The 14493-nt window shown below is 51.5% G+C and overlaps 6 protein-coding genes across 6 annotated transcripts; 1 reads left to right on the top strand and 5 right to left on the bottom strand.

Moving 5' to 3' along the window:
- Positions 1-444: 444 nt before the first annotated feature.
- PMZ80_004002 (uncharacterized protein) lies at positions 445-2778 on the bottom strand (the record flags this gene model as incomplete). The annotated part of the gene is made up of 6 exons (XM_064872429.1): positions 445-1255; positions 1302-1450; positions 1501-1816; positions 1862-2137; positions 2187-2572; positions 2653-2778. 6 exons carry the CDS (start codon positions 2776-2778, stop codon positions 445-447), a joined length of 2064 nt encoding a protein of 687 aa, XP_064731087.1.
- Positions 2779-3847: 1069 nt separating this feature from the next.
- PMZ80_004001 (uncharacterized protein) lies at positions 3848-5497 on the bottom strand (the record flags this gene model as incomplete). Its single annotated transcript, XM_064872428.1, has 2 exons — positions 3848-4438; positions 4562-5497. The coding sequence occupies 2 exons, from the start codon at positions 5495-5497 to the stop codon at positions 3848-3850; spliced, it is 1527 nt and encodes a 508-aa protein (XP_064731086.1).
- Positions 5498-6154: 657 nt separating this feature from the next.
- On the bottom strand, positions 6155-7744 carry RSA4 (ribosome assembly; the record flags this gene model as incomplete). The annotated part of the gene is made up of 1 exon (XM_064872427.1): positions 6155-7744. One exon carries the CDS (start codon positions 7742-7744, stop codon positions 6155-6157), a length of 1590 nt encoding a protein of 529 aa, XP_064731085.1.
- Positions 7745-8054: 310 nt separating this feature from the next.
- On the bottom strand, positions 8055-9344 carry PMZ80_003999 (uncharacterized protein; the record flags this gene model as incomplete). The annotated part of the gene is made up of 1 exon (XM_064872426.1): positions 8055-9344. The coding sequence occupies one exon, from the start codon at positions 9342-9344 to the stop codon at positions 8055-8057; it is 1290 nt and encodes a 429-aa protein (XP_064731084.1).
- A 920-nt stretch (positions 9345-10264) lies between these two features.
- PMZ80_003998 (uncharacterized protein) lies at positions 10265-12171 on the top strand (the record flags this gene model as incomplete). Its single annotated transcript, XM_064872425.1, has 2 exons — positions 10265-10736; positions 10787-12171. The coding sequence occupies 2 exons, from the start codon at positions 10265-10267 to the stop codon at positions 12169-12171; spliced, it is 1857 nt and encodes a 618-aa protein (XP_064731083.1).
- Positions 12172-13615: 1444 nt separating this feature from the next.
- Positions 13616-14290, bottom strand: PMZ80_003997 (uncharacterized protein; the record flags this gene model as incomplete). The annotated part of the gene is made up of 1 exon (XM_064872424.1): positions 13616-14290. One exon carries the CDS (start codon positions 14288-14290, stop codon positions 13616-13618), a length of 675 nt encoding a protein of 224 aa, XP_064731082.1.
- Positions 14291-14493: the final 203 nt, after the last annotated feature.

Genomic DNA, 14493 nt, shown 5'->3' with positions numbered 1-14493 from the left:
TTTCAATCATGCTTTGCCCATGACAAGTAGTTGATCGTGACCCAAAAACATGGCTGTTGCTGCATCATGTTCCTCGCCTTCTTGGTTGAAAGCGAGCAAGACACATAGATGGCTGAGACGATGTATCGTGATGTCAGTACATCGTCTATCTGATGGTGGTGAGGATACGAATGAGATAGACCACTGGCCGGACGATCCTATCCGAAGCTAAGCCTGGTTCAACGCAAAACCTTGGCAATCGGAAATGTGTTCCCGCCATTGCACAAACTCAATTTCGGTGTGAAGAAGCGTCTGCGAGGCTTAGGAACATTCTGCTCTTAAAGGATTCCCTCGAGTCAAGCATACAAGGCAGATAGTAGTTTTGAAGGGTTCCCAGTCAATACTGCCTCGCGCGGCTTATCGACCATGGTCGATGAATGACCCTGACACGGTCGAGTCTATGTGCTATGTCGAAAGATGCCGCGGCAACCGTGGTTCATCATCGCCGTACGGCTCATTGGCAGCTTCCCTGGCCATGTCGTTGACCCAGCGGCCATTGGGCTGCAATGACTTGCCACCAGCTACCGACGAAGCCAAGTACAGCCACGAAAGCGCATTGCCAACTGTGTGAACTTCATCACTAACGTGATGCTTAGCATACGAACTCATCTCCTCGTACAGCCTCTCGTCCGTAAAGAGATCGTGTAGATGCTTCGCGACAGCATCATGATCGCCACGCGGCACAAGGTAACCACTCTTACCATGTTCGATCTGCAACGGGATGCCACCGGCTTGAGTCGCGATTACAGGCTTGCCTTTGTGGAGAGCTTCGGATACTTTGACTTCGAATCCTTCGCGGGTAGACAACTGCAGTGCCACCATCGACATAGACAGGATGGCATTGAGCAGTTGATCGCTTGGCCCTAGTCGGACAACAATAATGTCGTCCTGGTATTGGGAAAATTGGTCATGAATCAATGACATCGTCTGGTCGTATATCATAGATCCATCTGGGTCGTCAATGGAGGAGTGTCCGCAGATGACGAGTTGTGCTGCCTGCTCGGCTGGTGCGTCCTGCAGCATATCTCTGAATTTAGCGTAGCTTTTGATCACATCTGGGATACCCTTCGAAGGGTCGAATCGAGCTATCTGAGTTATGTAAGGACGCTCAGGGTATGCAAGCTGTGGCAGACCTTGAGCTCGACAGGTCTGTCGGAGTGTGTGAAGGTAGTACTTGACATCCCAATCTTGCATGTTCTTGTTGAGACCATCGAGCCTGCATGTGTTAGCGTTTGTTTTCTCCCTGGTGTGTTCAAACGTACCAATCTGTAGTTGCCGGCAGCCAAGCGAGTTCTGTAGGCCGGACATCGCTCGGAACAAAAGTGCGCACCGGATGACTGATGAACATGTCGGCCTTCTTGACACTTTCCCACATGTATTTCCAGACGTGCTGAGCCGCACTGCCTTCCTCCTAGAGACTATTAGCATGGCTAGAAGGAACTACCATAGCTTGAGGCATACCTGAACAAGATCATCTCGAACTTCGATATGGCTACGAAAGAGGACCGGTCTGTTGGGATCCTGCTCTTTGGCTATCGATATCAGCTCTGGCATCTGCGGATCGTCCACAAAGATGACATCTGCTCCTCCCTCGGATGGAGGCTTGAGCGGGCCTTTGTCCTTAAGCCAGTAGCGTTCAGCATTGTCCTTGATCCAGCTTGTGATCTTTCCCAGCTGCTCGTCTGTGGCACGAACTTCTGGACCAACAGCACCTTGCAGGATGTTATGGTTCGTTTTCGTGATGCGAAAGACGTCAGGTCTTGGCTTTGGTACGAACCTATGGGACATTAGCCAGTAGATTAGCGTTGCGTAACGAACATACCATTCTATGTTCACGCCTTCGCGCTGCAAGAAGCGTAGTAATGCATGCCGCATCAATGCTACACCGCCTCCTTGAGGGGTAGCACTGAAGAAAACCATCCGGAGGTTCCGATCCTTGACGTCTTTGATATACTTCTGGACTGCGCGCCATGTAGGTTCACGGACAGACTCCTGATAATCCTCTCTCGTGGAAAGGCGAATCTGACCTGCCCTGTCTACCTGAACCTCATTGCGATAGTTGATAGCTATGCGTGGTTGCTTCGTGGGGCCGAAGACCCTGGCAATAGGTCAGCTTTGCCCAGAACAGCTGTAGCAAATTCTCTTACGCAAGACACTTCCGAGCAACGGAATCCGCTAATTCGTCAACGTTCTCGGCTGGGGCTTCCTGATCCATGATAGCAGTGTCTTTGAACACGACTGGTACGATGTCCAGCTCCGACCAAAGTCGTGAGCATAGATGTGGTCCAGCCGAGTCGAGTTCGGCCGTCACGCCTGCTCCGAGCAATTTGCAGACATGGTCTTTGCGGTACTTGGCGAGGCTTGAGATGATGTGGTCTTCTACCATTCGCCGCTGTTCCTCCTCGCTCGAGTCCTTGCTCAGGCGGAGATTTTGAACGGCGAAATCGACACTGTAGGTGCCATCATGTATCGCTGTACCCACAGCGACCTCTGTATCATTCTTCTTGTAGATAGCCAGACCGGCCCAGAGCTCCTGAAGTAACAAGTCAACCTTCTGAACTCGTGTCGAGGCCAGCCTTGGACCTCAACATGGCTGGGCTATGGAAGACTTACGCTCAGACTTGTCTCGACATCGAGTACGTCGGGCTGTGCAACACTTTGTCGACGCTTGTGATGTTCTGGAGGGGCAGAGACAAACTCGTGTTTCGTCTCGACAGAGCTCTTTTGCTGCTGCGCCATTTCTGTAAATGTAGATGGTACAACTGGACGTTGGGAATGGTCGAAAAGTGATATGCTGGACTACGGAATCCTTATTAAGTCGTTCTTACCAGTCGACTTTTCGAACAAGACAAAAAGAAGGAACCATCGAATGACCTTCTCGCTTGCCAACACGCTAGGAGAATGTGATGCTGCTCGAATCGAGTTTGTTCTTTTCAGCATGTTCACTTGGCTTATCGACTTTCTTGAAAGATGACATCAACAGCGAGCAGGGTACATGACCAAGCTATCAGCAGAGAGGTACGGAGTACTCGGAGAGTGTCATAGGTTGTAACGGCTTCGTTCCCATATTTGAGACCCACCAGTATCTTCTGCCTGATTGCCTGGTGTACTCGTAGACCACTGCCACTGTAATGATGCATTGCGGTCAAGTGATCCGATGCAAAATACTAGTCAAGGAACTTGATGAAGCAGAGGCTCAGGAACAAATAGTATATAATACGTTCAATATCGTCATTTGCAAGTTACCTGTGGATCCTTGGCGTCACTCGGTAGAGCTGCGCCTTCTGTTTAGATACTGTCACAAAGCAGCTAGCGTACGGATCGGAATTCATAGAATCTATCGCCGACGCGGCTAGTTTTAGCCTACTACTTAACGCGTCGCTTGACACGCTATCTAGCTGCCCGTAGTACGGTATATTCTTCCATCTTCTGACCGACACCAGTTATTCGCAGGATTTGCTCTCATTCGTTCTATGCTAAGGATCCGCGGTTGACTCGCAAATAGCGATACGGAGACGCGATGTATCAGCTCGGCCGGCCGGCATTTCAACGTCCTCCTAGCCAGAGACACGGACAAAGCAACAGAGACTGGGATGCATCGGAGATCTGAAACCGAGAGATTCCTCGACGTCTCGTACGGAGTACTTAGTAAGTCGTTGAATCGATATTCCTGTATATATCAGTTCTCCTCTAACTATCGCTGTTCGACATGTACTCGCGGGCCCGTAGAATTATCTTGAACTGCTAGCGTGATGTTCCGCGCAAGGCTCCGTACCAGTACTGTCTACCCGGCAGACCACACCACCACCTAAAGCGAATACCTAAATTCCAAATTCTCCTTATCAGTCCGATCCGCAAACTCAACATCAACCACATGCCCCAACCCCCTCTCACCCGCAAGCTTGTCTCTCCTTCTATTCTCCCATAGATAGTAGTACCTCAAACCCAGCGTCAAGCCCATCGCGACCGCACATGTGACAATAATCGCGATCTTCGCAGGTACATAGTCCGGCGCCGACTCATCCGTGAACGTGAGCGGGCCGATGATGTTTCCGAGGCAGAAGGAGATAAGCAGCGTCGCATTCATGGTGACTTTCTTTGTGTGGCCTGCGTAGTTCGCGCCGACCCAGCTGTAGAGGAGTGGAAGGGATGCGCCGATACAGTTGGTCATGTAGTTGCCTATCAACTTGCCGGCCTTGTTGTTTGCAGGGAGGAACGCCATGAGGGCGGCGCCGATGACACCGGGGATGAGTAGGCAGATGATGTTGACACCGCGCTGGTTGTAGCGACCTGCGACGTTTGTGGCGGCGAGGATGGAGACGATGCTGACTGCGCCGGCTGGAATGGAGAGGAGGGATGTCTCTTTGGATGTGTATCCGAAGCCCTTGATGATTGTGGCCTACACATGTGTTAGTGATTCTGTAACAGGGAAACTGGCATAGGGCAGGGTGCTGAATACACAGCACCCAAATGGTCGAGCACAAACGTGTTGTGCAATATGTCTTAGACATGGATGACTCACCTGGAAGGAGGAGACGGCGCCGTTGGGGACGTTCGAGGATATGGTGATCAGAGAAAGGAGGTATGTTTGCGGGTCGGTGAAGCATTCGATGCACTGAGACCATTTGAACTGCTTGTTCTCCACGCCTGTTTGGTTCGACCGGAGACGTTCGATGGCCCAGACCTTTTCGTTGCGAGAGAGGAAGCGAGCCGTCATTGGGTTGTCAGGCATGATAAGGATGACTGTGATGCCGACAGCAACAGTGATAAGACCGCAGACCAGGAACATGATTTGCCAGCTTGTGAAGCCTTTACCTTCGTAGTGTTGGAAACCAAAGGATATCAAAGAGCCGACGACCGTTCCGCCGCCAGTGCCTAGGTACCAGATGCCCATGCGTGGTGGTTGTTCACTCCTTTTGAACCACATCGTTGTGATGATCATGAGGGATGGCGCAATAGCCGATTCGAAGATACCAAGAAGGACCCGGGTTGTGACGAGGCCGGCCCAATTGCTGCAAGCCGAGGTGCACGCCAGGATAAGACCCCAGACCGTGACCATAACGCCAATATACTTTCCTGTTGGAAAGCGCTGCATACCCCAGGCGTGAGGAAACTCGAAAGCGAGATAGCTGACATAGAAAATCATGGCGAGCTGAGAGTACTGATCGCCCGTGATGTTTGTGTCTTCTTGGAGGCCCATGACATTGGCGTAGTTGATGAGCGTCTTGTCGAGGTATTGGAGGAGGTAGCAGGCAAGCATCAGAGGTACAACACGCCAGTCGACTTTACGCTTAAGTCGACGTTCGTCATCTGGCTTCATTGGCGGGACATCGCCGCCTTGCCGAAGGAACTCAAGAGCAGCATCTGCTCTGTTAACGTCTTTGATCACTCCAACGACATTTTCAGGTTCGCTTGTGTGCGGCGACGCCTCAATGTCGGACTTCTCTTTCGTATCCATGTCAGCGGCTTGAGTGTGGGCTCGTAGAGACGGCTGCTGCGACAAGAAGGAACCACGAATTTCTTAGGTAGGGGCCAGGGCATGCTGCTGCCATCTTATATGGCTTTTTTGTCCTCATACCCTGGATATGCGAACGTGCTTCTCCGACCGCAAGCTCTGGTCTAGCATGACGCCTTCGCTGCGATAATGCAGAAGACGATAGAGAATTACTTCACCTCTGCAGCAGAACACCGATATCAGTGATGAGTTTTGCATAAACGACCGCCTTGTTTCATGCGCCATACCAGGTTAGGAAGGTATGGCTCGAGCAACGATGTCAGTGCTCTTCGCTAAAGGCTGGTAAGTGACAGCTTTGTGGAAAGGATAGGCACTGATCCAGGGTAGGTTGAGGTATGCTGGGGTTCAAACTTCATGTCCTCTTGTCGCAAAGATAGAGGAAGAGCGGTAAATCATATTGCCGAGGGCGGAAAGATAAGCTTGTACGTGCTGATAGGCGGGAGACGAGAGTACACTCCGCAGCGGAGAGATCGTCCGGGCCGTGTTGTGGCAATGGAAGTGCCGTGTTTCCTAGCACATGGCGATGATACTTGGCGCTGTGAAACAGGGAGATGCTCGTAAGGTCAAATCGATATGGCTGTAGGCCAGTGTCCTAATATCTCAGTTCTTCCATATTTTCACCACCTTATCCTTGCCTCCACTTCCCACGGCAGCGCCATCGGCACTCCAGTCGACAGCAAAGACCTCATCTTTGTGCCCAGGCAGGTCTTCTCGCATTTTCTGATTCTTCACATCCCATACCTTTATTGTCGTGTCTTTGCTCGCGCTGACTAGTAACCTACTATCTGCACTCCAACAGCACATATACACAGCACCAACATGTCCTCTGAGGGTTGTGATGAATTTGCCATCCAACGCATTCCACAACTTCACGCTGTTGTCGAAAGAGGCAGAAGCGATGTAATGACCATCTGGCGAGAATGAGACATGGTTGACCTGTTTCTGATGGCCGAGTAAGCGAGCGACCGGCTTCGGAGTGGTATTGCTATTAGGATCGAAGGAGGAAGGTTGCCAGAGGAATATGGTGTTATCGTCAGAGGCGGAGATGAGTCGTTCTGTGATCACACCGTTCACCTTAGCAGCTGACTCAAAGCGACGTTTTGCGGCAGTAACTTTGGTGTCTGTACTTGCGTCATCCGGCACTTTCGTGGTGTGGTCGTGATATGCGGTTCGAAGCACGAAATCTGTCGACAAGGCCAGGTGATTGACCCAGTGAGCATGAGCTGTGAGGGTATGCAGACAAGTCCAGGTTTTCGAGTTCCAGACCTTGATCGTCTTGTCCTGAGAGGCTGTGTAGATGCGATGTATACCACCCCACTTCACGCACGTTATGCTTCCCTTATGACCAGACAATGTTTGCTCGACTCTCCTTAGCGGCACATCCCATATTCGGACTGTGCTGTCTTTTGAGGCTGATGCTAGTCTGGGCTTACCTTTCTGTTGTTGGTGGTATGGTTCCCAGGACAGGCTCGTTATCCATTTCGTGTGACCTTTCAAAGGACCTCCCAGTGCCTCTCCAGTCCGCACGTCCCATAGCCGCACACTATTATCCATGCTTCCGGTTGCTAGGATCTTGCCATCGGGTGAGAAGGATACCACTAAGACCCAGCTGGTATGTCCTTTGAGAGTATGTCTTGGTGTGCCCGTATCGCAGTCCCATAATCGTGCTGTATTATCACCACTACCTGTTGCAAGGATCGAAGACGTCGCTGAAGAGAAGGTTGCTGCCAGTATCGACTCACCGTGGCCAGATATCGAAGCGGAACATCTCGAGACCGGCCTTACACGAAAGACCGCTTGGGGTGCATACTGTAATATTATGTTGTCTTCTGTAGTTTTGAGACCAGGCTTGAGTATGGACGAGTATATGTCTCTGTCAATATCAAGCACAGCTGCCTCATCATTGTCTGCGTCTCGTTTGCTCTGGTTGAAGAAGAATCTGTATGGTGTTCGTTCTGAAGGGTCTTTGGATTGCAACGTATTCAGCAGGCTCTCGAGATTCTTGACTGTCGCTTGCTGCACATTGATTGCTACCGCTGGTCCAGCTGCCTTTCCTGTGCTCTGATCCACGAACTGTATACGTATTGACCCGAGTCCATCTGGAATCCGTAATTCATCTGCAACTCGTTCTGCTTTTTCTGTTGCAGCAAGCTTTTGTCTTTTACTTGGTGGAGGCACGACCGTCGCCATTGTTAAGGAGTAACTTGGGAATTGTGTCTGTAGAAGCGCTTTGCCAGGCGCAATCGAATCTGCCACGCCGTGACTGCCATCAGAATCGCAAAACCCTTATCGATAACGAAATAAATTAGTTAGAGGATTGCATGCGGCGCTCAAAGTAGACTAGTGCGCGCTCGCCGTGAGAACATGTGCGCGTCGTGGACGGAGTACGGAGTACGGCAGGTGATGATATATGGGACAATCAAGCGACGGAGACACGATCTGCGTTGAGCTGTAGATCAAGGGCTTGCATTTAATGTTCCTCCTCTAGTACTACTGTACACTATTTCTTTCCCTTCTTGGCTCGCTTCTTTGCACCATTACTGCTCATCTCGTTCCGCACTGAACTCGAGTCGATCATCTCAAAGTCCTGACTAGCACTCATGCTAGCAGGAAGACTGGATTCTGGAGAGCTCTCTTTCGTCTCCGCCATCTTCTCCTCCGCTTCGAGCTCCTCTGCCGTCAATGGTACCGTGTCATCAACGACTGGCTTGGTACTCTTCAAGAAGGGATCAAAGACCTTTCTAATGAGCCACATAGGCAACCGGACGACGGCTGTATCGTAGATTGTTGGCTTGTGTATGTCGTCCAAATCGAGCAACATTTCCTGAGTTCTAACCTCTCCAGTCTCCTCGTCTTCAACCTCTTCTACCAGGAAAACGTTGCCAACACTATCAACGAGCAACTGCTTGCCATTCTCGGCCATGACGCGTCGACGTTGACCTTGTGGTGTAATGGCCGGCGCAGTATCTCCGGCACCAAGAACACGACCAGCAGAGGGCTTGCTCGCACCTTTTGACTTGTCCTTCTTGTTCTGCTTCTCCATCTCTCGCTTCTGCCGTCTGTTGAGGTTGGCGTATGGATCTGGCTCTTCAGGAGGTGGAGGTGGCACATCGACAGGACCAGTGGCTACGCCTGCTATGCCAGCAATACCAGAGTCGTTGCCCCATGCGTTCTTTCGTGCTTGCTTGATGTACTTCTCCATGAATTGTCTTTGACCATTGTAACCGATCCGCAGCGCATAATAATGTGCTACACCGCCTCCAACGATGAATAGGCCTACCAACACCGTACCCAATCCTGGTCTGTATCTAGCATAGTAGTAACCGGTGCCTCGCCACGCTGGAAACCCATGCCGCAGGAAGTGGTCGTATCGTTCTCGTTGAGGGCCTTTCAGGAGCGTCGTAACAACACCGAGACGACTGTAACGAGCAGTAGCTTCTTTCATGAAACTGTCAATCTCGCGTTGCGAGGGCCCCTTGGAGACATGAACGCCAGGCTGCCTCTTCTCGCCTTGCTTCTTCGGAGGCCGAGTCGATTTAGCAGCGACATATTGCTGTCTGGCCTTGTCTGGGTGTATAGATCTTGACTTCTTCCTGAATGCTTTGTTTATGTCGTCGAACGTTGCAGATGGCGTTACACCAACGAAGTCGTAAAAGTTCACCTCTGGACCTTCAGAGGCTTCAACTTCATCCCGCAGGCGGAAAATTTCATGATCTTCTTTAGTCCAGCATCGAGCCAGCAATGCCAAACAGCATACTATCAAGAGATAGTGAAGGGTATGCGCCCGCATGGTGTACGTCGGGCAATTGGTTTATCGCAGGGACACAGGGATATGATGTCGAGAATGAGTGTCTGTATGTCGTGTTGAAACTTGATCCGATAGCAACAGAAAGAGTGAGGCATGCAATTGTGTACGATATGCAGCTTAGTGGATAGCAGTGGTCTCTCTTGGGCATCGACAGGCAAACACTGGTAGGCCGAAGCAGGGCGAGAGGAACCTTGAAAGGCACTTTGCAGGCGTGTGCTGTAATCGGTGCAGTAGCGGGAAAGTGTGCTTGGTGTGCACTTCCCGAATTGTCAGCAAGGAAAATGATTTATGAAGCTGACATCCCCGCCGATTCAGTTTCGTTTCTTCCCACTTCTAGTCCAGCAGTTGCGGTGAAGGATGGACGTGATATTTTGAGCCTGCAGCTGGCAGGTGAGTAGGTCACGGTGTACATTCGAGCCAGCTGTCGTTTTGTGTTTGAAGCACACCAGTGCACAACTTCAACTTCGAAACACTCTTACACCAGGCACCAATCCAAACGCACATGCTCACATCGATTTTCCTGTGGCTGAGAGCAGAATCCGAATCAGCTGTGGCTGAACCCCGAGCCTTCCAAGCCTGAAACCCGATCATTTTGGCCGAACAGGGGCAAACGGAAGCCAAAAAGTCCTGCCTGCGCACACCCTCAATAACCGGACCAGCATCTGCACCTTCCCACGACTCGAGCAGAAAGGTGTTCTCACCACTTCTTTGTTTGCTGCCTGCCATTCCGGTAGATAAACACGCTCTTTACTTTCGAAGCATTCTTTGCATCATCTTTACTTCTCCAGCCTTCTCTTCATCATTCTCTTCATCACGACCGCATTTCCTGGACGAGATCTTCGCAGGCAGCAAACCTACTCTCGAACACGACATCTGACTACCTGACCATAGATTCAGTCAAAATGTCTCGACTCAACATCCCCATAGACATGCTGACCTCACGGCTTAACCTTTCTGAGCGGTTTGAGGGTGTCCGATCCCAGTCCATCGGTCAGCGGTTCTCCAACCTGAAGCCAATTGCTGAATTCTTTGACTTCAAACGATTAGGAAAGCCGAGAGACTTCGCAGACGTTCAAGCAAGAGTCAATTACAATCTGGGATACTTCTCTAGCAACTATGCTGTCGTCTTTGTCATGCTCTCCATCTACGCCCTCCTCACAAACAAATGGCTTCTATTCGACATTATCTTTGTGAGTGTGAGCATGTGGATCGTTGGCAAACTTGGCGGCAGAGATCTTGAGATCGGGAACTTCAGAGCTACAACCTCTCAACTCTACACTGGTATCGCATGTGTCAGCATTCCTATTGCTATATTCGCTGGTCCGATCGGCACTTTCTTGTGGCTGGTTGGTGCTAGTGGTGTGACTATTCTTGGTCACGCATCCCTCATGGACAGACCAATTGAGAATGCTTTTTCCGAGGAGGCGGTCTAGGTGGTCGGCCGCGAACTCCTTACGATGTGCCCCGATGGGGAAGACCACCAGGGGCACGACTGGGGAGAAACAGGGGTGGATACGGTGGCTACGGTGCACACCAGTCGTGGAATGAAAATGATGATGAACGATTTCAAGAGCTTGCCACAGAAGATGAGGATCAATTCCTACGACCGGAACCACGCGATGCCTATGAGGAGGACGGTCGCCTTCATTCTGATGAGCTCCTGTTTGATGGTTTAGACTATAGTAATGCGCGTTATGGAGGACACAGGCGTTCGGATGATCCTTATTACGACGGTTCGGAGTTTTCGGAAAATGAGGAATACTACAGTGATTACCCGTTGCGGAGGGAAGGCAGCAGGCAGAGTGTACTCATTGAGAAAGAGGAGGATCTGGTTGCAAGAGCTCTCGGACGCATAGCACGAGCTCGGGCTTTGGGTAAGACCAACGTCAAGTTGAGTCCCGCAGAAATTGATGCTTTGGACCGATTAGAACGGTCGAAAGTGCAACAAAAGATAACACAACCGCCTGCAAAACCTTCACCTCAAAGCAAGAAAGCTGGTAAACTGAAGGCAATCGAGGCTAGCAAGAAAAAGAGAAGCGATTCACCGAAAGCCAGACCAGTGGAAGGGCGATTTAGAAACAGAAGTAACGCTTCGAATCGCTCGGCCAGAGATGACCGCGATGATCTAGTCAGCTACCCGCTACCTCAAGATCCAGATTATGGATACGTCGGTAGAGCTGCCGATCCTCGAGCAGTACCCTACCAAGGCAGTCCTCTGAGACCAGGTGGCTCAAGGTCAAACTCGTCCAACAATATACGGCAAATGGCAGGCGGTCCACCCGTCTATGCACCCTACTACCAAGGCCAACGATATGTATCCATGCCAGAAGGTCCATACCACCGCCGAGTCGAATCAGCTCAGAATAGACTTCGAGCTGACTCAGCACTTAGCGACAGCCGGTCTCGATCGCGATCTGGTTCATGGAGGCAAATCCCGCTCGATCAATTACCAAACCCAAATCAAGCAGGTCGAGCACCACGCTTCGACCCCTCGGATCCACGCTACAGCTCACCGAATCGACGTATCGTCTCCGGACCACCAGCAGGCTACGGTCCGCCACCACGCAGGCAATCAGACGAGATGTACCTGCCCGACGACACGGAAGTCCTAAGCTACATGGTATCCGGCTCATCCCGCAGCAACAGTGACTCAGATGGTAGCTACCATGATCGACCGGTTGAGGTCAATGTACAAGAGAAGCCAGGCACAAAGACAGGGTACGCAATCAAGACCAGGAGCGCTGCAGCCGCTTCTGGGTCGAAGACTGCGGCGAAGTCTAATGCTAAGGCTTCGATTAGACGGCGCTAGAGGCGTGTACATGCTAGGTTCTGTCGGAAACATAAGAGGGGGTTGCCTTGCTCGTGCGATGAGGCTGGTGTTCCGAGAAATAAGCCTGGCTGGGAGTGAAATGGAACGGATTATTTGTACTAGGATCTGTATTCTCAATGAGTATTGTTCTGACTTCACTTCGCACGCGGCACTACCCTGTTTCTGTTTCTTCTTACCGTTGTCCATACGACCCACCCCCTTGATTCGCCAGCCCTTGTCCTTACCAATGCACACGTTCCGTTCTTATCGTGCTTTATGCTTCGATAACCAATGATATGCTGTGCGACGCACCTTGCTTTACTTCTTGGGCAGCACCTGCACGAGTGATCACTGATGAGTTTCAGTGGGCCGCGTGTGCAAACCCATTCATTTCTGTACCCGATGCTATCACTACGCGGTACTGTATGTTTTTATGCTCGGTCCATTGCGGAGAAATAAATATCGTATGGAGAAACCATGTACCTATGTATTTGCATAGAGACGAAGTAAAGATAACCAATATTGCAATGAGATTTTCACCACCAATACTGGTCACTTGGTCTAGGGCGTTGTTGAATCTGGCACTGGGTGATCAATGCAACTAGCACTCTTCACGTCTCAGCACTCAGAAGTACCATTTCATTCTAATATGTGAGTACGGTGATCAGTATTTCTGCCTCGTTCTGGTTCATAACTGAATCATGTTTAAAGTCCATTATCGTCGTTAGAGTCGTGAATATTTCTCAATCTGGTGTCCCTTGGTGTCGAATCTGTGGCGTTCTTGTGCTCTCGGCTTCTTCGTCCCCTGTTCGTCCCTCTCAACACAATATCCAAGGCCCATCACAGGTCTCAGTGTCAGTGTCAGTGTCAGTATCAGTGCCAGTGCCACAGAGGACGCGCTGAGTCGAGCCACGCACGCGGCCACAGTCCTCCCCACGGACGTGTATGTGTTTGTACACTACATTCTTTTTCGCTACCAAGGCATAACGATTGGTCTGGTCGATGTGGTCGTACTGTTGCCCATTACATCCTTGAGCCATCTGTTAGAGAGCCCTGCTCACGAGGTCGAAAGTGTGATCCGGTGGTGGATGTGGGTCATGGTGGCTGGCTGATCGAATCGATCGTTGTAGGCAGGCAGCTCGGGCGTACGCATACAGTACCTCGACGCTAGGTATTTGTCCGCAGGCCCTCGGCCGTAACGGGAAGCGTCGGGCGAGTGGCTCAATAACTGTATATCGTGGCTTCGTTCGAGACGGTTAGCCCGAGGCCCTCATTGGCCATGCGCGGAAGGACTAACGAGGCTACTCGATGATGCGAGGTCGTGTCAATATGATTGAGAGTCCCACGCAGCTCCGGTCCGGCAGTCATGATCTCGTATCTCATTCATGCACAGGGGTCATCGCAAGCACCCTTCTCTTTTGTTTCGTCGATATCTGCCGTGATCTCACATGAACATCCTCGCCATCTTCATCATCCCCCCAACCGAGTCCCCCAGCCCCCCAAACCCCCCACTACCCATCCCAGGCAGATTCGTCCCACCACCAAAGTCCCTCGCGCCACCTCTCGAGTAGAACCTCTCAGTCTGGCTATACCCCCTATTCATATTACTCCCCAGCATCCTCTCCAGCTGCGGCGGCAACCTAATACCAGCCGTACTCAAAATCTTCGTCAGCGCACCACCCGTAATCAACGGCATGATAACCAGGAAAAACACCTTCACCGGATGCCGTTTCATATAGTAATATAGATCCCTCAGCCACCTTCTCAGCTTCGCAACGAGGCCATTCCGGGGACGGGCGCGCGAGGACGAGCCGTAGTTGTATTTGTTGTTTGAGGAGCTTGAGCCGATGCCGAACCAGCCGCGGTCGCGGGAGTTGGAGTGCCCGCTGTAGCTGTTGTGGGAGGATCCAGCGTAGCCGGGGCGGCGGGGTGTTGCGGCGCGGGAGGCGGTGCTGTAGCCTGTTATTGATTCGAGGAAGGAGGAAGCGGAGCGGGCGGCGGTGGGGCGCGAGTAGATGCCGCTGTGGGAGGAGGAGCGGTGTTGGGTGTGCGAGCGGCGGGAGGGACTGCGAGACCGGGAGCGGGAGCGTGAGCGGCGGCCGTCGTTCCAGAAGCCCATGTTGGTGGGTAGACGTGGGTGAGAAGGTGTATAAGTTGGCGAGGTTCGCTGGGAAGATCGATGGCACAGTGCGCTGCTCCTGGGAATATGTCTCAACAGATAGGCACCGAGGATATGTCTTCTGTTGCGCTGTCTTCTCTGCTGCTGTTGAGGACTTTGTTGCTTGGAAACCTCCAGCTGGTTCGTCGAGTATATTTTTGGTC

The sequence above is a fragment of the Knufia obscura genome (genome assembly GCF_036327395.1).
Source record: "Knufia obscura strain CCFEE 5817 isolate CBS 148926 chromosome Unknown scaffold_4, whole genome shotgun sequence".
NCBI classification, from domain to species: Eukaryota; Fungi; Ascomycota; class Eurotiomycetes; order Chaetothyriales; family Trichomeriaceae; genus Knufia; species Knufia obscura.
Note: the sequence above shows the minus strand (reverse complement) of the source record. Positions and strands in the feature narration are given on the sequence as shown.